The sequence below is a fragment of the Rissa tridactyla genome, chromosome 2 (assembly GCF_028500815.1).
Source record: "Rissa tridactyla isolate bRisTri1 chromosome 2, bRisTri1.patW.cur.20221130, whole genome shotgun sequence".
Lineage (NCBI taxonomy): Eukaryota > Metazoa > Chordata > Aves > Charadriiformes > Laridae > Rissa > Rissa tridactyla.
The window spans coordinates 150887283-150910797 of NC_071467.1; the positions used below are offsets into that span (position 1 = coordinate 150887283).

At 41.2% G+C, this 23515-nt stretch overlaps 1 protein-coding gene and 1 long non-coding RNA gene across 3 annotated transcripts; one reads left to right on the forward strand and one right to left on the reverse strand.

Annotated features, from left to right (window-relative positions):
- Positions 1-157: 157 nt before the first annotated feature.
- On the reverse strand, positions 158-2392 carry LOC128905349 (uncharacterized). 2 transcript variants are annotated; one of them, XR_008464851.1, is made up of 3 exons: positions 2082-2392; positions 915-1024; positions 158-518 (listed from the first exon to the last, which is right to left on the reverse strand). It is a non-coding gene; the product is annotated as an uncharacterized LOC128905349 (long non-coding RNA). The 2 variants fall into 2 exon arrangements; XR_008464850.1 differs by having other exon boundaries at positions 1835-2392.
- A 27-nt stretch (positions 2393-2419) lies between these two features.
- On the forward strand, positions 2420-23301 carry MTPAP (mitochondrial poly(A) polymerase). Its single transcript, XM_054191345.1, is given in 10 exon segments — positions 2420-2604; positions 4903-5075; positions 5622-5855; positions 6188-6412; positions 10168-10379; positions 12364-12590; positions 13827-13919; positions 14053-14126; positions 16701-17013; positions 17016-23301. Coding segments are annotated over 10 exon segments (1761 nt in total). The 5' UTR covers positions 2420-2441; the 3' UTR covers positions 17063-23301.
- The last annotated feature ends 214 nt before the right edge of the window (positions 23302-23515 follow it).

Genomic DNA, 23515 nt, shown 5'->3' on the forward strand with positions numbered 1-23515 from the left:
CTGCAGCCGTGAGCCTGAGTTGAACCTGTCTCCAGATCTCATGAGACACGAGCTGCATTTTCTGATAATTATCTGCACTGTAACAACTATTTGCTTATTGAAGTCAACAGCCAAACTTTCATTATAAAGTTCCAGGACAAACACTCATCTTAGGCTTCTGTGTTTATTATCAATACATACAACTCCTTTTCTGTTTATATTATCCAGACGCACTGACTCCTTCGTTTAAAGGTTACGCATTTGCTACCTCTCCTATGCTGTTCAAAATTGTCCAAAGTATGGCACAAATGACATTCTGAAACATGCAGGGATTCAGACAGACTCACTACCTGATTTTGTTTTCCTTAGCATCACAATTTAGCATGTGGAACACTGCTAGCAGTGTTAACCTCATGGTTTCTTCTCCAAAATACACAGATGATAAATACATTGGCAAATCTCCATAAAGGAATCCATATCTTCTTCGTTGAGTTTGATCTTGTTCGCTTGCACTATTCAGTGCATTTGCTAAGAAACATCTGTGAAAAAATGTAAGAAAATTGAAGACGATTAAAGCAAGAAAAAACAGAGGAAGAAAATAAAAGGGATTTAAGAATAAGGTAGAGCAGAGGTAAAAAGGAGAGAGGTCAGACGTAGGAGAGGGTGGAATTGGCAACACCTTGAAAGTGGGAGGTTAACGCTGAGTAACACATCCTTAACGTGCAGCAGCTCTCACGCTAGGATACCTTGGGTATCCTCTTTCAGGAACTTGCTTGGGTTATTAGTTTTACTAAACCCACAATTAATTTTAATGAAACCATTTTCCTTTTTTAGACCAGCTTCAAAGGGAAAAAGAGGAGGAGTTTCTCTCTCTCCACATCAATGAATTTAGGAAGGACAAGTCATAGAATTCCAGAGGAAATTTGCGTACTTACCACGGAGAGATGGAGGAAATACAAGTTTCTGCTCCATGGCACGTGTACATAGGATATAAATTGAAATGTAGTATTTTAAAAACAATCTACTCTCTGTCTCCTGGGTCATCCTGGGATACAAAACAAAGATAATAAGGTTATAGCAATTACCTACAGACCCTGACTTAGCTGGAGGCTACCAGGAATGTAGCCCTGCAGTGAAGACCTGCTAATGCACAAAGGTGATGCATGACCCCTAACATACACTACAGCTGTACCCACAAGTTTTACATAAATTACTGTTTTAAAATACTAAAGAAAAGGATGTCTTCTCAGTTCCACACCCTAGGAACCACACAGCAGGCCCACAAAGACCTCCCGGGCGCCCTGCAGCTCTGCCTTTCTGATCCTGCAGAACGTGCATACTGCCGTCTCGTCACAGAATCACAGAATGGTAGGGGTTGGAAGGGACCTTTGGAGACCATCCAGCCCAATCCCCTGCCAAAGCAGGGTCACCTAGAGCAGGCTGGGTAGGAACGCATCCAGGCGGGTTTTGAATATCTCCAGAGAAGGAGACTCCACAGCCTCTCTGGGCAGCCTGTGCTCTGCCACCCTCAAAGGAAAGTTTTTCCTCATGTTGAGATGGAATTTCCTGTGTTCCACTTTGTGCCTGTTGCCTCTTGTCCTGTTACTGGGCACCACTAAATGAATGTGGCCCCATACTCTTGACACCCACCCTTTAGGTATTTATAAGGATTAATGAGATCCCCTCTCAGTCTTCTCTTCTCCAGACTAAACAGAGCCAGGCCTCAGCCTTTCCTCCTAAGAGAGGTCCCCTTGATCATCTTTGTAGCCTCCTGCTGCACCCTGTCCAGTAGTTCCTTGTCCTTCTTGAACCGGGGAGCCCAGGACTGGACACAGTACTCCAGATGTGGCCTCACCAGGGCAGAGCAGAGCGGGAGGATGGCTTCCCTCGACCTGCTGGCCACGCTCTTTTTAATGCACCCCAGGAGACCACTGGCCTTCTTGGCCACAAGGGCATGTTGCTGGCTCACGGTGAACTTCACCAGGACTCCCCGGTCTCTCTCTGCAGCGCTGCTTTCCAGCAGGTCAGTTCTCGTTTGTCACCCCGCTTTCCCATCCCCGCCATGGGACCGGACAAATGTTTTATTTCCCCTCGGGGTTCACCTGCACACCCGCCATTACCCTCCTGCCCCGGCCTGGTGGGGCTCCCGTGAGGGCTGACCGCAGGCCCTGCCAGCCCGGCACGCAGGAGGCCCGGGCCGATCCCTCGCACCGGGCGGGCACCTGCCCGCACCCAGGGGCCTCGGGCCTGGACAGGTTTTCTCCCTCCTGCCAGCCGCCTGCTCTCACACGCCTCGGCGGCACCAACAGACCTTCCCGGCCCGGGAGACGCCGTTCCCGTGGCGCAGGGCCGGCCCGGGGCAAGGGGAGCCTCTCCGCGCCGGACGGAGGAAGGCTGAGCCTCGCCGGCCGCCGTCGAGCGCGGCGGAAGGCGCCTGCGCAGAGGCGGCTGCCGGCCCGGCAATGGCGCACCGGGCGGGCGGGCGTACGCTCTCCCTGCTGCGGGGCCGTCTGCGCCTCCCCGGCCCGGCAGCGGCCGGCGGCTGCGGGCAGGCCCGCCTCGGTTCCTCCGGCCCCGCGGTGCAGAGGGCGCCGCAGGCAGCCGGCGCCGAGGAGGCGGGTGAAGGTAGGGGTCGCCGCGCCGCGGTCCCCTCAGGGCCTGGCTGCCGTGTGAGGCCGGGGCGGCACGGCTTTTCCTCCCGGGGGGGCAGTGGGGTCTGGGCAGGGCGTGAGGAGCGGAGCCGAGCGGCCGCCTGTGGTGTTTGCGGCGGGCGGCTCGGTTCCGAGGGAGGCGGCTGGGCATTACGGCGTCCCGGCCGTGAGGAGCTGCTCCGGGTCCGGGGGGGATCCCGGCGGCGGCCGGGGTAGCCTGTGCTTTTCTGTCCGGGAGGGCAGGATCCGCTGTCGTTGTCGAGTACTTGGGTTGTTAAACGCAGGTATCAGCTAGAGGTGAATGGAATGACAGTGGCTGTTCCGAGAGACCCCCTTAAAAAGACGTAGGAAACGTTTGATGGTGCTGTGTCTTTAGTACAAAGCACAGGCCAAGAAGCAGTGGGGACTGTGCGCTGCGGATGTGCTGTAACTTGGGCGTACCGTTAACTTATGGCTAATGCATTTGTGAGCCTGGGGCCTGTGCTTCTACTTACACTCATGTTTCAGAGCTCGAAAAGCATTAGGTAGCAAGCGCTCCTTAAAGAGAGGAGGAGATCAGGCTGTATTATCACAGTTTCACAAAACCAGCAGTCTTCTGCTGTTCGTATCCTCGTACTAACAAATATGGAACAATTCCAGATTTCAGTTAATAGCTTTTGTTTTGCTGTGTAAATTGGTCATTAGTCTCACCTGGTTTGCTACGTGACTGCTCACGTTAGCATCAGCATGCAGAGGGCAGCAGTAGAATATGTACAAGCACCATGTGGAGGATAGGGCTGTTTCTTCCAGCAGCGGTGCTGGTGCGTACCTGTTTAAAATAATTGTGAAACCCTGGCAATGTTGTCTGGAAGCAAAGCGGGCTGCCTCTCATGCATTTAAAATGCTTAGAGCCACCATTTGGATGGGATCATCTGCATCTGTGCTGTGCTCGGACTGTGCAAACAACAGCAGAACCGGGAAGAGATGTCAGAGCACATCTTCTGCTATAGTAACTAGGCACATACAGGTAGTAAATTGTCAAGAATCACATCACCACCCTGGGTGGTGATCTGGGTTCATCTTCTGATCGTGTCACTTGTCCATGGGACTTGTCCTTTCTGCATCTGTCACTTCATGCTTCTTTGCTCCTACAGAAAATAGGCCATTTGTCGTCTTCATAAAGTGCTTCTTTGGTCTTCTGATGAAAAATGCTAATACAAAACTAAGCTATTGAAATGACTATTTTGGTTATTTATTATTTACAAGCCTGTATGAGAGCTCAATAAACTTGTAACGTAAAAGGGTTTTTGAAAATAATAACAAATACAAGTTAAGATTTTCTTGAGGCCTGTGGATTCCTCAAAATCAAAAACATAGAATAAAGACCTCTGTGAATCTTTCTGTAGCAGATAGTAGCTGCAGGAAAATAACTGCATGTTCTCCAGCTTCCCAGTCTGAATTATGAATGGCAGCATAAACAGGCAGCAGCTTTGCAGGCTATAGTAATGTGATGTGATCAATGGATTAGTTTGAGAGTTATGCAGGGAAGTGGTTATTATTTCAAATTTACGACATGGCCCCTTTGCCTGTATGCAATCAAGAAAAAAGCTTCTGTGTTTGTGGATGTTCCAGCATGTCTCATTTTCATTGTAATTCTGTAGGCTGTCAGCAACAATATAGATTGCCAGTAGTGTGGTGAGATATGACTGATCTGTGGTTTTATTGTAGTAAAGCAGATGAAAGTATAGGATTAAATGAAAATTTTGAGTAGGAGTTTACTGTAAAAGAAGATGATGTGTTGCAAAAATAAGTGAGCGTTGAATTGTTCCAAAGGTGAAAGTGATGGTTTTGTGGTAGCTGAGAGAGATAATCTTTTCAGTGCAGCTTGCCAAAGGTCTAGCTCTGCCTCATACTCTAGCCAGTATTTCCACACTCGTATGTAGAGCGCGACTGTGCGCACTGAGTTTTTTGACAGTGAACAGCAAATCAAAGAAGAGCAAAGATTCCATGTATTTTCAAGCTTCCAGTGGCATCAAGGGAAGTCAGTATTGTTTTCTTCTTACATTTCCTATTCCTTGTTCTTACAAATGTATGCATTTGAGAGAGAAATACACTTATGTTTGTGTCTTTCATTCATTCTTGATCATTTTCTCTTTTGCTGTAACCCTTTTAGAGAGACAGGACAAACCTTTGTTCAGTTGCTCAATCCAGAGGAAGAGATTAAGTGAAGTAAAATCAGTTCTACATCTTTATGTTTATACAGAAAAGCCCTGATACTTATTTCTTCTCACAGATGCTGAAGTCAATACCAGAAAGAAGACATTCACTGAGGTCCAAACAGAACGACTGGAGCAAGCAGAACGGACTGTTTTAATTAAGTGCCCACCAAAACTTAATGAAAAGAAATTATTGCAGTATTTATCCAGTCATGGAAACGTTAGGAGTCATTTCTTTTTTGAAAATCGTGTAAGTAATTAACAATGTAAACTGAAATCTAGACTTAGACAAAAAGAAATACCATCATTTGGTCATGCATGCAAGTTAAGCTAATTATTATAATTAGTGTATTAAATTAGTTTTTATCTTTGTTAATGTTTACAAGTTGCTGTGCTGAGCATCAGATTTTTATTTATAAGTCAGCTAAACAACGCCTCTAAGGGATAGCTAGCAACCTGTTTTGCACTGAATTTTTGAAACTTGTACGTAGCGCTGTTCATTGTTCTAAAAATAGTTCGAACTGTTTTCTTATGTGTTTCTTGAACATTACAGTTGTGAAGATAAATGGATTTTAGAATTTTTACGTTTAGTGCTTTCTGCCAAGAATAGCATATCTTAAATATTTTTGACCTCTCGTGGAGAAGTGTTGAGGTACAGAACCTAGCATTCAGCTTCAGGACTGTCATGTTAAACTGTCTCAGTATTCCCTGGAACATCTGAATAATATCAGTACGATCAGTTCAGGGCTTGTATGCGTTTATCTAACCTTGTCTATTTCCATTTTTAATGTTTTAGGGTATCCATGCTTTAATAGAATTTTCGGAAAAGAACAGTATAGCTTCATTGCAGGATGCTGTTGGAATCCCAAGTGCTGCAGAGCATCATGTTGTCCCATTTAAATCTAGACTTTTTACTTTCACACTGAAAAACCCAGTGAGTCAAGCTGCTGAAGAGACACCGGTTCACCTCTCTCCTCAGTCTCACATTCCAGTGAAAGAGCTTATTCAAAAGCTTTCTCATGCAGACAGTGTAAGTAGAAGATTCTAGATCTCTCTCAATTAAAAATGACCCATGTCCATTTCAGATTTGCAAGTGGTCATGTGCAACTTACAAAGACATTTATTTCCATCTAAAAAGAAGTATTAAAAAAATTCTGTTAGACTTTTGTGTGAATGGTTCTCCTACATTGAAACAAATAGATGAAATCAGTCAATTGTCAAAAAAATTTTTTCTGTATGAAATAAACCTGTTTAAGACTAAAAGAAATCTTCTAATTGCAATGATATGAAGTAGATGAAAGCATATATTAATAGATGGTAGATGGATCATCGTATTTTTACAGTGTTTATTTTCTTAACTAGATAAGCAATCAGATGTACATTCTACTGAATGAGTTTCAGCTTACGGAAGAAAATATCAAGCTCCGATTTCTGGCCTGTTCTCTGGTTCGGGATTTCGCACGTGCATATTTTCCAGACAGCATGGTTAAGCCTTTTGGCTCTTCAGTCAACACCTTTGGCAAATTGGGATGTGATGTGGACATGTTTCTGGACTTCCATGATGTACGAAAGCATGCTACAAAAATGGTAAGATTATGCTCTGCATCTTCAGTCTGTTGGATTTCTTCAACAGAGCAGCTCGTTTGCTGTTTCACAGACATGGGAATCAGTGCATTTATACTTAGGTTTTACATGAGTTCATACTATTGACTGTGAACAAGTTTATTTAAATGTTTGGATTTGAAGACTTTCAAAATCTGGATGTGACAGAAAGATCTTCCTTGCAATGGGAAGGAAGTGATTCAGTGTTTACTTAGACTTTGTACTGTTAGGTTGAATTTCACTGTGAAAAAAACCCCTTGTCCTCCAAAATTGGTTCAGCAATGTCAGACCTTTCCATCCTACTGTTGTGTTTTCTTCTCTGGAGCTGCTGGGCTTCATCCGTGCAAGTAAAGATTGTCTTTGATTTTTAGGGTTCTCCGTGTTCTAAAGCTTAATAATTTTGTGCATGTGCATTTTGGGAGGGTTGTCAGGTTCTTTTCCTTAGTTTAAGGAGTTGACTTCATGCGGCAGAAAAGTTACCGAATTCGGTACTGGGCTGCATATATACGCACACACACGTAAGAGTGTGTGGAGGTGTGGAAGTCTAAGATGTGGGATAGTGTTGGTGAATAGTTGCAGGTGGCACGCATGTTCATATTTGTATTGTTTGTCCAGAGAGAATGATCATGTTAACAGCATCATCATGAAAACAGCATTTTCATTGTGGAGGGAATTAGTTGTCTTACTCCTGAAAGGAACCTGAGCATAATGTGGTATATGTAAACTGTAGATGTTTTGGGGACCAGGACCCAGGAGCAAAACAGGAACTGAGCCAGATCAATAATGCAGATGTTTCAGTTGTTGGACTTTTCATAAGATAGCTCATAATTATTCGCATGCCTCATTGATAATACAACAGTAAGCAACAAGACAAGTGGTGATTACTAAACAAGTGTAGAGGCTTGAAATTGAAACACACTCACTTGAATTTGCTGACTATCATAAGAATGGGAAAGGACTAGATAAGGCATTTTTGGAAGGATCTTATCTCTTGCTGCTGTTTTTTGATTGTTGACAGTGCAAATATCCTTTCAGATTGGAGAACGAAATATGAAAGAGGGAGATGAGAATCAGGATAGGAAGAGGGAGAGTTAGATCAGAAATGCCCCGTGGAGAAGTTTGTATTCTTCATGGATTCTGAATGGGTTATTAAGTAAGTGATTCTGGCATTTTGAAAACATGTACTTTTTATTTGTATGGTGACAGACAGTTTGGGAAGAACTAGCTTTGTTTTCCATAAAAAAAAAAAAAGGCAAAAGACAATGGGCTTCAGCTTTTGAAGACTGAAAATTCACTCAGCTTTTCTGTACAACTTGTATATTGCCATGTATGTTACTTTTAAAGGAATATCCCTTCAAATGTATATAGTTTTTTAGTATTATTGCAGTGATCAAACACAATGAAAGAAAATATATTGGTTCAACAGTAGGGTCTTCGTGCGCGTGTGTGAAGTGTTAAAATCTAGGAACCTTTTACATTTAAACAGTAAAGCTCTCGCATAAATTTTGAGGGGAAAATCTTTCTAAATATGTTATCACAGAGGTGCCACCAGCATTGCTGGTGGGCTCAGCTTTGGCCAGCAGCTGGTCAGTCTTGGAGCTGGCTGGAACTGTCTCTGTCCAACATAAGGAGCAGTTTCTGGTGTCTTCTCACGGAAGCCACCCCTGCAGCTCCCCTACATCCACAACCTTGACATGTAAACCCAATACAGTAGGAAAATAAGATGCTGGGTGTATCTCCTGTGATAGGCAACAGACAATACTTCAGAGGAAGGCAGAAGTCTCATATAGTTGGCAATGTGATTTATAGGGATAATGACATTCTCCCTGGCAAATTGTGGTACTACTATACATAAGTTGACTGTCTTGGAACATGTGAAGACAAGGGCAAGTAGCGTGAGTTATAAGATGATGCAGCAGCAGTGGAAAGGGCACGCTCTGATTTTTGCGCTATTGCAGCCTTTCAGGAGGTACCAGTAATGGAGGAGGACTGGCATTTCAGCACCTGTTTACAATAAATAACACTTTTTGAGTCTTATGGCAAACTGATTACTAATTGGGAATTAAAAAAGCAGCAAAAGTGGGAGTATTACCAAGAGTGTATTATTAGTATAGTGTTTGACCACAGATAAGGTGTTTTTAATGTGCAGGCAGTTTGGGACATCAGTGAATGACTTAAAACAGAGTTCTGTGATATTGTTAGAGTAACAGTTTTTTGTGTTGAAACAGTTATGCATCTTGCTTAGCATACTTTATCAATTTACCTCAAAGTAATAGTTTATATTAGCTGTTTTGAGCAACATGGCAAGAATAGGAGAACCACAGGGTTGGGGAAAGTGTATCATCCCCCCAACCGGCACCAAAGCTATATATGAAGGTACTTCAATTATTAAGAGTGTCTGTTTTACCATTACAAAAGAGTCTTCATTCAGCTTTTGAGAGGTATTGAGCTGCTCTCTGGGAAGGCACATTGTGATTTTTTGTCACAAACTTAAAGGTCCAAACACCAGCACACCTACATGTCAGCCAAGTCCCCGTCTTTTTCTTTCCTGTTACCTACCTTGGTGTTGATATTTAGAGGCTCCTTTCACTTTGAGCCAGCCCTGCTGTAGCCTGCAGCTAAGCAGCCAAATGGGATTAGGGACTTCTGTCCTGGTATGTTCAAACACACGAGCTGGCTGGAGAACTGTTGGCAAGAGGTGAGCAGGAACAATCACCTTGGTGATTGCCAGAGCGACTCAGAATTCAGCACCTAAAATGAGTTTGTGGGAAAGGTGGCAAGGTTCATCACTCCTAAATTGTTTCGCCTCTCTGTGAGTGCTTGTTTTCTTTGCACCAACCTGGTGACAACAAAAGTAGCCGCCTCTGTGTCTCAGAGGACTAGTTGAGTCACTGCACAATGCTGTTTATATAGTATGCGTTTCACCCATGACATGTTCCAACGGGGAGGCTAAGTCAGTGTCGAGTATTGGATTAACAAGCAAAATCAGCTGAGGCTTAAAAGCCGAGAGAGACTATAAAGACAACAGAGATTTAATACGTATGAAGTTATTTTATTGAGGTATAAACTACAAATATGATAATTCAAAATACAAAGACCTATAGGAAAGTTCATGTCTGATGTTGTCAAAATGCGTCTACGCTTTTTTTTTTGTCAGAAAAAACGTGTCTGATGTGAAGTGATTATTTTAAGTCTTACAGAAACTTACCTTCATTTTGAAGGATTAAGTAATTTGCATGCTAACTTTTTTTTTTTTAAATGAAAAAGACCTTTTCCTTTACACTGCTACTTGATTCACTAATAATGCGTTGTTCTTTGAGGATTTGAAATGGAATTACTGGTGGTTTGAAATTAAATGGATTGGTTGTGTTATGGTCCTCTTTTTATTTAGTTGTATGTTCCTCTCTTCAGTCAGAGCATAAATTCTCTCTCAGAAATTCCAGAATTACTTGTTTTAGGCATTAGTGAGTATAGCAGTATTACACCCTCATCTGAACAAGTCACTTTACAGTAAGTTGGTCATTATTAACCTGGAAAAGTTGAATCACTGAAAAAGAAAATAACAGAGAAAGCAATATGTTTTTACCTTTTTTAAGTTCTGTGCGCTGCTTTGAATAATTCTTGTCCTTCAGTCTGTCATTCTACACACTCCTTTGCAAATTGGTGTAGTCTTTCAGAAGTATTCTTAAATGTCTCTTTGGTTCCAGAACTAACAGTTTACTTTTAAAATTTTGTGTTAGAAAAAAGGTCCTTTCGAAATGGAGTATCAGATGAAAAGATTACCATCTGAAAGATTAGCAACTCAGAAAATTCTTTCTGTGATTGGTGATTGCCTTGATAATTTTGGTCCTGGATATGTGAGCGTACAGAAAATACTCAATGCTCGCTGCCCGCTGGTGAAGTTTTCCCATCAACCAACAGGATTCCAGTGTGATCTGTCAGTGAGCAACAGGTGAGGCCTGGTTTTAAAAAGTATAGCAAGAATGCTACTGTACTTATGTTCTGAAAACCTGTAATGAATACTGTTCAGCCTGCTCGTTTCTGTGTTCTTAACAAATGTCAATGCTGACTCTGAAAGTAAAAAGGATATTCTTGACTTCTAGAGCTTAGGTTTTAATGTGCTTAATATCTTTCTCCAGCATAGGAAATACTTGCTAGCTGAAACCGAAGACCTGAAAGCCACTCTATACAATAAAGTCAGCTTATAAGGAATTGAAAGAAGGCAGTGTTCGTTAGTCATTACTTCCCTTCCTGTATATGCGTATATGCACAGCAGCCTTTTGATTGCTTTTTTAAGCAGCTCCGTTGTGTTAATTTTTAGCAATTGGTCTTCTACTTATTTTGGTGTCCTTTTTTTCTTCTTAAGGGCCTGCATGCACCTGTTTGCTGGCAAGGTATCTTGAATGCTAAATTAACTCACTGCATCAGAAAACGGAGTCTGAAGTGTTTCTGCCTTTAATGACCTTTCACAGCAGTGCCCAACAGAGGGAGCAGGCTTCTTAGAAATACCTCTCTCTGCGTGTATTTTTCCTCTTCCAGCTTGCTCTCATTTGGTTGACAGTAAAGGATATAATTTGTTTTACTGACACTTATTTTATTAAGAAATACCCACCTTAATCCAGTGTACATCTGTAGCCCCAGAATAAGGGTATGTAATCGAAAATGAGTTACTAACCTTTTTCATTGTTGTTAGGGAATAGTAAAGTATGAGTAATTATCTTTCAGAATACTTTTGATATGGCTTTCAGTGCAGATTTTGTGATTTCTCTATATCAGATACAGTCAGATCCTAGACTGAATTTTCTGAATTTTCCAAAGTTCTGCTTCAGAATATGCAGGAGTACTGCATATTCTAAGTATGCTAAGGCAGTACTAAGTAAATGTCTTAGAATAAAATTACTCTTGTATATGCAGCCACCATGAAAGTCAGCATGGAGTTCTGTGCAAGCTTCCTTGTAATTTTCTGCTGATGATTTGGCTGTTTGGGACTGTGTGTGTTGTCCTCTTATTGTTTGGAGCAATAACAAACCTCTGTGGACGCAAGGAAGCACTTCACAGTTGAAATTTTAGAAGTCCAAGTGTTACAAAACTTTGGTATGGTAAACTTCCCCAAAATGCCATGGATTTTTAGAAGAATTCAGTGCAAGATTGTGAGTAGAAACTCCTGCAACTGTAGTTCAGCAAGCACTTTCGACTAAAACTGACCCCAAAGTAAGTTTTGTTCTCACATTGTGCTTCCATTTTTTTTTCCTGCTTTTTCTTGCCCTCCCGTTTGTACACTACATGATGTTTGTACAACCATATCATGAAGCAGATCAAAAACTGATCCGTATGAAAATCCTCATCCTTCCAGATTAGTTGTTTTCTCATCAGGACCAAAAATTAGTCGTCTGAAAATTACCAAATAGACTTGTTTTGCAGATTTCATTGTGTCTTTGCACTTCATGTATTTTTAAGTGCATTATTTTATTACTTTATTTAGATTAAAGTTGTAAAAGAAGTTCCAGTTGTTTTTTGTTATGTATTGGGGTAGAGATATTATCTAATGTACTTCAAAGGCAATTGTGACTAAATTGTGCTTTTTTGCCTTGATTCTGCGTAGTTTCACTCCTGTGTACTTGATGATGTTTTTCTTATTTTTGTTTATTTTTGTTTTTCTCCCACTGTGGTGTGAAAAAAGGAAACGGTGCAAATGCAGTATTATTATTTACCCATACTTGTATGCTTCTTACTTTGGAAAACTACCAGCTATTTCATCCTGAACAGTTTCAGGCATTCTCTTCACATTTTTCAAAAGCATAGAAGTTAAATGTTTTTTTTATGGATACCCTCTTCCCATGTAACTGACGCTCTAGGACTGAACAACAAACATTGCATCTGGGACTTCACAATTCTCTTATTATTTACATGTCTTTTACTTTTCATTTCTTCTTCAGCATTGCTATAAAAAGTTCAGAACTCCTGTATATCTATGGCTGTCTTGATCCCCGTGTAAGAGCGCTAGTGTTCACTGTACGATGTTGGGCCCGTGTTCATGGACTTACAAATAGTGTTCCTGGTACCTGGATTACAAACTTCTCTCTGACCATGATGGTCATGTTTTTTCTGCAAAAGAGATCACCACCTATCATTCCAACACTAGACCAACTTAAAGAACTGGCAGGTAAGGACAGTTGTTCATGTGTTTATTGAAGTGACTTTCACATTTGTTTTCTCTGAAGTGATCAATAAACCCAAGCAATTTATTTATTTTCTCAAATACTAATGCATATTATGTATGCCTTAAGTTTGAGGGAATATGCAAGTTTTACTTGAATTTTTGTGTGTGAAAATAATGCATTTTTAAGGGCAAAATAAATAATTTTCAATACAATACTAAATTCTACTTAGAGATAATTAAAAGTCATTTATTTGCTCTGTGCTCCCGTGCTGGCTGTTTTTTGTTTATTTTGTATTTTGGTTTTTAGAAGACTTGTAAGGTCTCAAATTTCTGCAGTTGATAAGAGTTTTGTGCAGCTTGATATGATGTGTATTGTTTTACAGAAACCAAATGTTTAAAAGAAAGGTTATATTTTTCCCTTACAATTTGTAATATCCTTGAGACTGTTCAGCCCATCTGCAAATAATTCTTATATCTTAGCAAACAAGCTGTTCTGCCTGTTTCATACATAGCTTGTAGGGTGTATTATCTTCAGTAAATCTAATGAAAGCATAGAGAATGACACCCCAGGTTCTTGATTCCTCGCTAATACCTTCTGCTTATTGACATGCTTACTTGGAAGCTTTGAGTGCTTTAATTGGAGAAAAAAGGCTATGTTCAGTTGCTTTAAAATCAGTTTAAGCATTTCAATCAGAATTCTATAGAATTTTAAAACATAAAACACCTGTCCTGAAATTTTACAAGAATATTCCTAGTTCTGTTAAGTTTTCCAGAAAAAGCCAGTGGAAGCTTTGGGTCTGTTTTGTTTGGGTTTTTTTTTTTTGTTGTTTTTTGTTTGTTTGGTTGGGTTTTTTTTAAAACCTTTGTATAGGTATTTACCTCAGAGATTTGTGCTGTTTAGTATATAATAAGGCTGTGTTTGCAGAGATATCAGGTTTGTTACTTAAAAGAAGGAACTTCAGAAATACAAAGATGTCATATAACTTATTCCTGTAAGCTTTTGAAAATATTCCATTTACTCATGTTTCTCTTCCTTTGCCTATCTGTAGACTTTTTTTTAAATCTTTGACCACTTAAGTTGAATCTTAAACCTGAAAGTTCACTTGTTAACTCCCAATTTGATTTACTCAATATGGTGGCATTCACTGATTTCAGTCATGTCTGTTACCTGAATTTTACTAAATACAATAGTGTTTTATTGTTTATCACTTCTAAATATGTCTGTGATTTTTGTTTCAGATGAAAAAGACAAGCATATAATTGGAGGATATGATTGCTCATTTGTTAGTGATTTAAGCAAGATTAAACCTACAAAAAATACAGAAACACTGGGTGGGTAATCTTTTTAAATATCAACTTTTTAAAAAAATTAATTTTTAAATACCAACTTTTTTATTTTTATGACCATATTGAAAATAAACTTTTCCTTAATGTTACTGATGGCCATTGTTTTTCTTTGCCTTAGATGCATTGCTGAGTGACTTTTTTGAATATTTTGGAAACTTTGATTTCAGAAAGAATTCCATAAATCTTCGAAAGGTAAATGAATTTTAATCTGTCGTCATTATCAGGTTGGAGATCTGGGCAAAGAGGAACCTTATGAAATTCAATAAGGGCAAGTGTAGGGTGCTGCACCTGGGGAGGAATAACCCCATGCACCAGTACAGGTTGGGGGCTGACCTGCTGGAGAGCAGCTCAGCTGAAAGAGACCTGGGAGTCCTGGTGGACAACAGGATGACCATGAGCCAGCAATGTGCCCTTGTGGCCAAAAAGGCCAATGGCATCCTGGGGTGCATCAAGAAGAGTGTGGCCAGCAGGTCGAGGGAGGTCATCCTCCCCCTCTACTCTGCCTTGGTGAGGCCGCACCTGGAGTAGTGTGTCCAGTTCTGGGCTCCCCGGTTCAAGAAGGACAGGGAACTGCTGGAGAGGGTACAGCAAAGGGCTACCAAGATGATTAGGGGACTGGAACACCTCTCTTAGGAAGAAAGGCTGAGGGATTCGGGTCTCTTCAGTCTGGAAGAAAGACAGCTGAGGGGGGATCTTATCAACGCTTATAAATACTTAAAGGGTGGGTGTCAGGAGGATGGGGCCAGGCTCTTTTCAGTGGTGCCCGGGGACAGGACAAGAGGTAATGGGCACAAACTTGAGCATAGGAAGTTCCACCTAAACATGAGGAGGAACTTCTTTACTTTGAGGGTGGCAGAGCACTGGCACAGGCTGCCCAGAGAGGTGGTGGAGTCTCCAGCTCTGGAGACATTCAAAACCCGCCTGGATGTGTTCCTGTGCAACCTGCTCTAGATGACCCTGCTGTGGCAGGGGGGTTGGACTAGATGATCTCCAGAGGTCCCTTCCAACCCTATGATTCTATGATCAATTGAATTTCTGTCTGCCTGCCTGAATTAGTCTGACAAACTACATATGCTAAGCAACAATTTCTGTCATTTTTAATTGTATATACAATGTACATATAAATTGTTTGTATCCAGAAACTGAGTCCTTTCTGTGAAAGAGAGTTTTCCTCTCAGATCCAGATCACTTACAGCACCATTAAGAACATTATAGTGTCATTACTTAGAGATGTTGGCAAGCACAAACTCTGATGCTAAGCCTGTATGATTTTTCTTGACAACCCTGCAGTAAAAGTGGCATTTTTAAAAAGTAGAAGCTATTTTGCTTCAGCAAGAGGAAAACTTTTTAAATGCCTTGGTGTATGTCATAGCAAAAGTCTATGACAAACCCTGTACACCAACAGGCTTTGCATTTAAAGTTGGGAATCGAGACCCAAACAATGTCTGCATTAAAACTTAAAACTGAGTTCTGAAATTGGCTTTTGGTACTTGGGTTTCCTGCTGCAGTTTGCATCAGCCTACAGTAAGCATACTTACATCTCAGTAAGCATGACAGATAACATGATCATTCTGGGCTTGCCGAGAGGTCTGCACTATCACTTTGCTTTACTTTGCGTGTTTAAGTCATGCTATTTATTGATACGTGTGTATATGCATGCACACATAATAGAAATATATATAAATGTAACTACCTTAACCAGCACCTGCTCCTGCCAGGCTGCTTACAGGATTGGGGTTTCAGTGCCATGTTGCTGTGTGGACACTCTTGTTTGTGTTCTGTTTCCTTCTTGGGCACTATGGATTACTGGCATAAGAGCTCTCTCTGCCACTGCAGGTTGATCCTAGAAACTTATTCATTAAGCTGCAGAACTTTTGTTTGCCATTAAGCCTTAAAAAAGGCAAGTAAAAGCATGCACATGTTGGAGCCTGAGCTAGTCACGGCAAATGTCTGATGTTTTTCTGTTTAACTAGCCAGTCAGTCCTCTTGCCTCTGGGGAAAGAGTATGTAGCATGTACGTGGACGCTTGCTGGACTAGCATTAGCTGGTAGGTTCCTGCTGGAGCTTGCAGTGGAAGGCTTGCTGAGGTTCTGTAATACAGAGCAGGTCACCTAAGGAGCATGGTAAGCACTGAAATGGAAGTGCATTTAAATAGCAAACTACATAGTTGTCAACAACTTGTGTTGGACTATACCAAGTGTCCAAAAGTGGACCATGACCTGAATAGTTCTGTACTTATAAGACAGGCTGAACCGTGAGGAATTTCAGCCAAGTGAGTAATCTTGTTTTGTTATACTAGCTCTTAATGAGCACTGAGAGCAGTGGTTTGAACAGTTTAAGTGCTTGTAGTAGTTTATCAGACTGGGCTATACAGGTTAATATGACACACTTATGCTGCACATACACAAACGGAGATAGGAGTAGGCGGTTGCAATGTGGGAAGTCTGAGACTTGTGGAAAAACAAATGGGAGAGTGGCCAAAAAGCCAGGCTAAGCTGTAGTTGTGTGTTCTTTGCCTTGAAGGAAATCTAAGCTGAATGTTGCAAGGAAAACCACCACTCAGAGGATTCAGAGAACAGGAGTCATACAGTCAAGTTAACAGCAAAATTAACTTGATTAATAGTGACAACTTTATTTTTTTCCAGAAAAAGTTCTCTACTAGGTCAAAATACTTTTAATGCTAACATAATAACTCAAGTGATTTGTTATTTGCTTAGCCTATAATGCATGTATGCAACTTTGGCTTTTTCTTTATACTGTCTGCAGGGAAAGGAAGTAAATAAACCTGAGTCGTCTCCTCTTTATATCTGGAATCCCTTTGAACAAGACCTTAATATCAGCAAGAATGTTAATCAGCCGCAGCTGGAGAAATTTGTAGCTATGGCCAGAGAAAGTGCTTGGATTTTGCAGAAGGAAGAGAAAACTCAGCGAACGATCAATAAAGAGCCTTGGGGACTGGCAGCCCTACTGATACCATTTGGAAAAAGTAATCCCAGCAAGATGAAGAATAGGATGAAAGGAATGGGAAGTGAAACAATCAGAAGCCTCTTGGACTCTTTAAAGTTAAATAATGCAAACAGTCTACAAAAAGCGGTGGGAAAGTGACTTTCAGCACAGAAACACAGTAGCTGATATTCTGTTTTAGGAATTGAATGTGACACAGAGTCCAAAGAACATTACTTTTAATATTTCTATTATGGTGAAATGGAGAGTCAAATGACCTTTGTTTTCCATCGTGATGCTTTTTGTACAGGTCTGCTTTCTTTCTCTACTTTTTTCTCCTTACTCTTTACTTCTCCATGTGTTTTATGAATGAAGAGCATTCAAGTGCAACAGATAGATTTTGGAATTAGCCTTCAGTTGGGCATGCTTTGGAAAAAAAAAAAAAGAAAAAGACTAACAGGATCAGCATGGGAAAAAGCCTTTGGGAATTCTGTTTGCTAACATACAAATGATATGCTAAGTAACAGCTCAAGAAACAACCACCTTTCAGTGAAACCACAGTTTAAAAGAAGATGATTGTTAGAACCGTTGCTTCCATTCCAGTCGTGTTCTGGAAGCCAGTAAAACCAAAGTGCATGTATCTGTTTTTGCAGTTGTTTTCCATTCATGTAGATAGTGCCAAGACAAAATAAAGAGAATGGAATTAGATAGTAAGGTTTGCAGTTTCATAAAGCATTGCTCTCCAAGGGTAGCGCATCTAGTTTGTGTTGGAGAAGTGGGTTTGTTCTTGTGTTTGCCACCTGATCTCAATTTTTTTCAGTCAACTCTCTTTTGTTTTCTGTACCCACAGGACTGGTTCCCACCCACATTTATATACACACTTATGTTTCTCATTTTGCCTTCAACTTCACTTTAAACCTGTATTTCAGGTTCAGGCAGGGGCTTTTGCATGCCCTTCTTGCCTCATCATTCTCCTCAAAGTTGCTGCCTACTTGACAACACCAAAGCCTTTATCTCTCTCTTCCTTGCAGAGGGATCTGTTGTTCTTTGCAGCAGTCTGTAGGGAATCATGTATCGTGCTAGAGTCGAGTTCCTATTCTTCTCCTGTTTTTCAGATATTCAACAGAACAGGGACAGATAAATGTCAGATAGATTTTTCCAGGTACATTTGTGAGTATTCTACCTGTCTACTTTGAGAGCCTCACGTGCATTAAAACTAAATGGCAATGGTCGTAAGAGCTCTACAGACTGTTGTCTTTATTCTTAACAGAAATGCCATACAAGAAATTACTGTAACTGAAGAGATTATCATACAGATGCAACATCGATGCTGATGATTACTGTTTCATTTTCAGTATTTTTAGATTCTTTGCAGTGGTATATGATTTTGTGTAGACTTCCTTTCTAACGGCGTAGTCTGAACGGTTAAAAAGTATGTTTTCTCTTTTCCCTGAGGTATTATTTGTTGGAAATACTGTGGGCTGTAATGCATACTTCCAAAGTACTTGTAAGAACTGGGCAAGGAAAAGCATTTTCCAGCAGTTGGTAAAGGGTTAGACCTTGAGTGGCAGGAAGACCCACTTACAGATCAATTCCATGTTAATTTATTTGGAATTTAAAATATTATTCATATGTGTCCGTTTCTGATTCATTGATGTTTTCTCGAATAATGACTCATGTAGTCATCCTGGTGCTAGTGTGTGGACTTCTTTTTGGAGGCTGGTATGAAGTTTATTGTAACTTGTTATTGGTGCTCACCTAAAGCCTTTGATAGCAAGCTTGGCACTGATTCTGTAAGGAGTTTGTTGCTACTTTAATCTTTATGGAACCTAGAGGTACATTTTCTGCTGTTCCTCCAGCAATAGACTTTGAAGAAGATTAGGGCACTACTTGAGTACTTGCGATTTTTCTTTTTTCCAGCTAAACAAAACAGGTAATACTGCTGTGCAATAATAAGAAAATGGCTTATCAGGGACAGAAGCATACAGCAGAGAACTGTGTCATTATATTCACAGTAGTTCACTCTGACATAGACAGGAAAGATTTTATAAGAATTTTGACACACAGACACAGGACACTTATAGGCAAATACCAATGAACTTTGTAATTTGGTTATACAGTCGAGCCACGCTGTAAATGCATATAGGCATTCGAGCTGCTTAGTATTCCTTAAAATGCAGAGCAGAAAGTGGTTACTGTACACGCAGCGCCTTTCAGCATCACTTTTCTGTTTAGATTGCTTGTCCCTTTTGGGAATAGTTCTGAACCCTTGTCATGGCTACAGGCCAATTTCTGAAAAGAACAGAAAGAAGCCAAAAGCAGCGTTGTAGCAATGGAAACACGCAGGTGATTGTTTCAGATGTCTGCAAGTCCAGGGAGCTGGAGACCAGATGCTGAGTGAAGCCTGGAGACTTCAAGGAGCAGCTATCATTGGTGAAATAAATAAGCCCGACTGGCAGGTTTCATAGAGGAGGCTGCTAGCTGGGGATGCAGAGCCGACCGTGAGCTTCCCTAGAGCACGCGCAGCGTCTGGGAGAAAAGCTGTGTGACACTGGTGGAACTGAAGCCACCTGTGGGAAGAGAACCAGACAGAGAAGAGGAGGACCAAGATTTGAGGGGGTGTATTTCGCAAATCAAGAGAGATGGCGTGATTCTGATTTCTTGAGGGCAGCAGCCTTATCACATTGAAGATGGTTAGAAACAATCCACGTGGTTCTGTCAGTGAAAACAAGGGTTAGATATTTGTCAAGAAAGGACCGTAGTGACAGTCTGTAAATGAGAGCTTGTTTATCTCATCCAAAAGCATGTAAACAGTGTCTTGGCAAAAGTAAGGCAGTAAGTTTTAAGTTACTTCTCAAACTTGGTGCTATATTGTAGAGTCAGATTGTTGGGGAAGACGCATGTAAGGAACATCAGTGAATTAAACACGTTTTTGCCCCCCTGCCCCTTCCCCTCACTGGGAATGCGTTTTAGTGCAGTCTCACATTCCCTGTCTCTTAACTGGTTAGGGAAACTGCAGACACTTAGAAGTTCCTTGCTCTGAGAAAATGCTCTTTGGGACATTAACTTCAAGTTAACATTTGTTGCCAGGGATTATTTTTTATTTTTTATTTTTCCCAGATATTTGATGTTCACAAGAGTTGCAGGGATGGGTTCTGCTGCAGTGCTACTCCTCCATCATCACTCTGTAGCTTCCTGGGAATCTGCAGCCTTGGTCTCTAGTTAGCTGCTGGGTGAGTGCCTATGTGTGATACTCATGGCTAAGACAGTCACAAAATTGAGACTTCTTGGCTGGCAGCAAATGCTGTATTCCTCTGCCTCTATTTCAAAACTATAGTTCCTGCCTGGGGATTCTGTCCTTTGGACTTTGGATCGTAGTATAATTCAGGTTGGGAGAGACCTCTGGTCCTAGTCAAGCCTTCTGCACAAGCAAGATCAGCTGTGAGATTAGACCAGGTTCCTCAGGGCTTTAGCTAATCAGGCCTTGAAAATCTCCAAGGATGGAGACTGCACAGCCTCTCTGGACAACCTGTTCCAGTGCTTGACTGTCCTCATCACCCTGAAGGGCTGGTCTGTGATACACTGCCACGTCCTCATCACTCATACCCGCTTCTTTTCCGATCCTGACCCGCACTCTCAATCAGACTGCCATCCATAACAAGCTGCTCTTTCCTGTAAAGAGCCCCCTCCAGTCTTTCCCTTCTTCCTTCCCTGTCTTCCCGAGGAGCTTGTATCCGACTGTCGCACTGCTCCCACCACACGTGAGCTCTCCCACTGTATCTGTTATTCCAACAGTGCTGTAGTAGTGGCATGTGGAGCTCTAGTTCCTCCTTGTTCCCCGGCTGGCCACATTTGTATCTGCACATTTGAGGTGTGTATCTGTTCATCCTTTTTTATTGTTCATGAGGTCCCATGACATGACACTCGTGCAGGTGTGGAAGAGGACTTTGCTGCCCAGCAGAGCTTGTCAGCTTGGATTTGGCACGTGGCTGATGCTCTCTTACTTGTGGGTCCAGAGCAGTTGGGTTCTCGGGTGCAGCGTAGCTGTACTCCACGCTCGTGCTGGGTCTGTGGTCGTTGAGGAAAGGTGTTCTTACAACAGCATGTCTGCCTTCTTGCAGATTTATTTCTAAGTCCAATTTAGTTTATACTCTCTGGGGGGCACGGGCTATGTTTTTACTTGATGCAATTTTGTACCTTTGGGAAAAGGAAAGATAGACAAAGAACCTTTATTTAAATAATTTTGCCAACAGACTAGTTAAAGGTCCATGCCAATTTTAACTGAAGCAAGTTTAGGATTTCCAGCCTGGGCTGCTTTGGAGATCTGATGAATCAACAATTCGGAAGATTTTCGAAGTGAAATCATCCTGTTCACTGGAAAGCTCTCTCTTCCAAATGCTTTGTCTTGCTTACCGCAAAATTACCACCAAGGTTCTCTTCTAGTACAAAATTCTTCTAAACGTCACGGGTAATTTGGGGTCAGTTTGTCTAAAACAAGGGTTAGGATTTATACAAGGCTAACCTCTGCCTGGAGATAAAATCTCTTCCTCCATAAGTCTTCTGAATTGAAAGTCTTGATCCACTGCTTTTGCAGACTTGTTTCTTGTCCTTTCGTTAAGTAGAGGGTTGGTTTGCTTTCTTTTGCAGGACCTTCCTGCTTCTTTCCCCCTTCCCCATTGTCTTTTCATCATATCTGATTGATCTGGCCTGTAAAAAATAGTATTTCATTTGGCCCGGAGTATTTTGTGGAGCAACAGTGAATACAGCTGCATTCAAGACACGAATAGTTTTTAAACTGTGGCTCTCACATTGCAATGCAACTTTTTTCAACTGCTAAATTTCTTGTGTAGATTGATTCTAGCAGGAGGTGTCCCTGCCTATGGCAGGGGGTTGGAACTAGATGATCTTTAAGGTCCCTTCCAACCCGAACCATTCTATGATTCTATGAGTCTCCATACTGCCTTTTCCCTAGCTTGTAGAGGGATCAATTAGCTGGACATGATTGGCCTCACCTATACTAACCATGTATTTTTCGGAACTCTGTTCACTTAAGAGACTTGTTTAACACAGTCTGCAGGATTAGAAAGCAGAAATTCCCTGCAAATTTTTTTGAGAGACGCTTTACCCCTCAAAATTATTTCTGTTTTCCTCTGTCGTTATGGAGAAAACGATGTTCAATTTGTTTCACAGAAAGACTTCAGAGATAGGTTTTTGTTCCCATGCTGAGCTCTCTTGTGCATACAGATTTGTAGTCAATGTAAACAGTGCAGCCCTGCACAGGAATCTTGCATGGAACAACTCCCAGAATATGTCTTCTAGGTTTTATCCTCGCAGCCCGACAGGGGAGGTAAAGGCCCCATGAATTACTAAGGCATAACCTCCCATTTGTGTTACTGACTCCACGGGATGGAACAATTCCCGTAATTCTGAATTGCTTTTTCTCATATTGAACACAGGCAAAACTGTGCTATCCTGCAGAAGAAAGGGTACATATGTTAGAAGTTGGATTGTTAGGCTGAAAAACAGTTTTAATTAAAATACTTCCTGAATATTTACAGCTTAACTTTGGTTTTCTGAAGTCCTCCTCTAGGAGCTATTACTGGAGATTTTCAGGATGAGAGAAAGAACTGGGAGAATCCATAGAGGCTTCATATTTCAAGTAATTAGATAAATGGTAATTACTATTAGATTAAATATCAAAAATAATTGTATAGTGGAAAGTAGTACATGTAACAATCTGGCAATAACAAGGAACGCTGCCTTGTCTCTGTGAACCAATTTTCCTCCCTTAATTTTCTGTCATCCTCCCAGTGGTGCGCTACTTTTTAAAAAAGGGCGGGATTTGGGAGAGCGTACTAAATGGAAATTACAGTATCCAATACACGGGAGGATGCGTATTTAGCCACAACAGTAAATAAAAATGAAGCATTACTGACTCCATTGTGAAATGAGATTCAGAGATTTTGTGACTCCAAAAATACAATATAGAGAATTGTTTTGTGGATCTTTATGTAATTCATACTTCTTCCTTTTGAAAATTATCTTTGGACACCCATCAAAAGAGGCTTTGCTATAATTACTTGGTATCTGAGCTTGCAAAGTAAGGTCTCATTTGAAATGACCACGATCTGTTTTGCTGTGACACTAAGGACCTTAGCTATTACAGTTCTGCACTAAAATTCATGTTTAAGAGGGTTTGCATTGCAGTTGGCTTAGTAATGTGGAATATTATCATTTTCAGTTATCCTAAAAATGCAAATGCTTACGGATAGCAACGGACTTTCACACTTCTCCCACTTGGGCTGGATGATTTTAGTTCCCCTTTTTACTGTAGACAGTATTTTAAATCTTTGAAATGTTTTGCAGCAAGTAATTGTATATTTCTTCTAGGGGATAAATAATAAAGTAAAATATCTCCTCTGTATTTGTTCAGTAAGTTGCTGTTCCGTTGTGCTGTTGAAGTCTTTGACAAGATAAAGAATAAGATACCTGGCGCTTTCCTTCCTGCTGTGCGGGCAGGGGTTTGTTGCATACCGAAATGACGATGCATTTCGTAGAGCAACGGTTTTGAACTGTTGACCTCTGAGCCCCTCAGCACCCGGGGAACTATGTCTGTAGAGCTCACCAAAAAAAAAAAA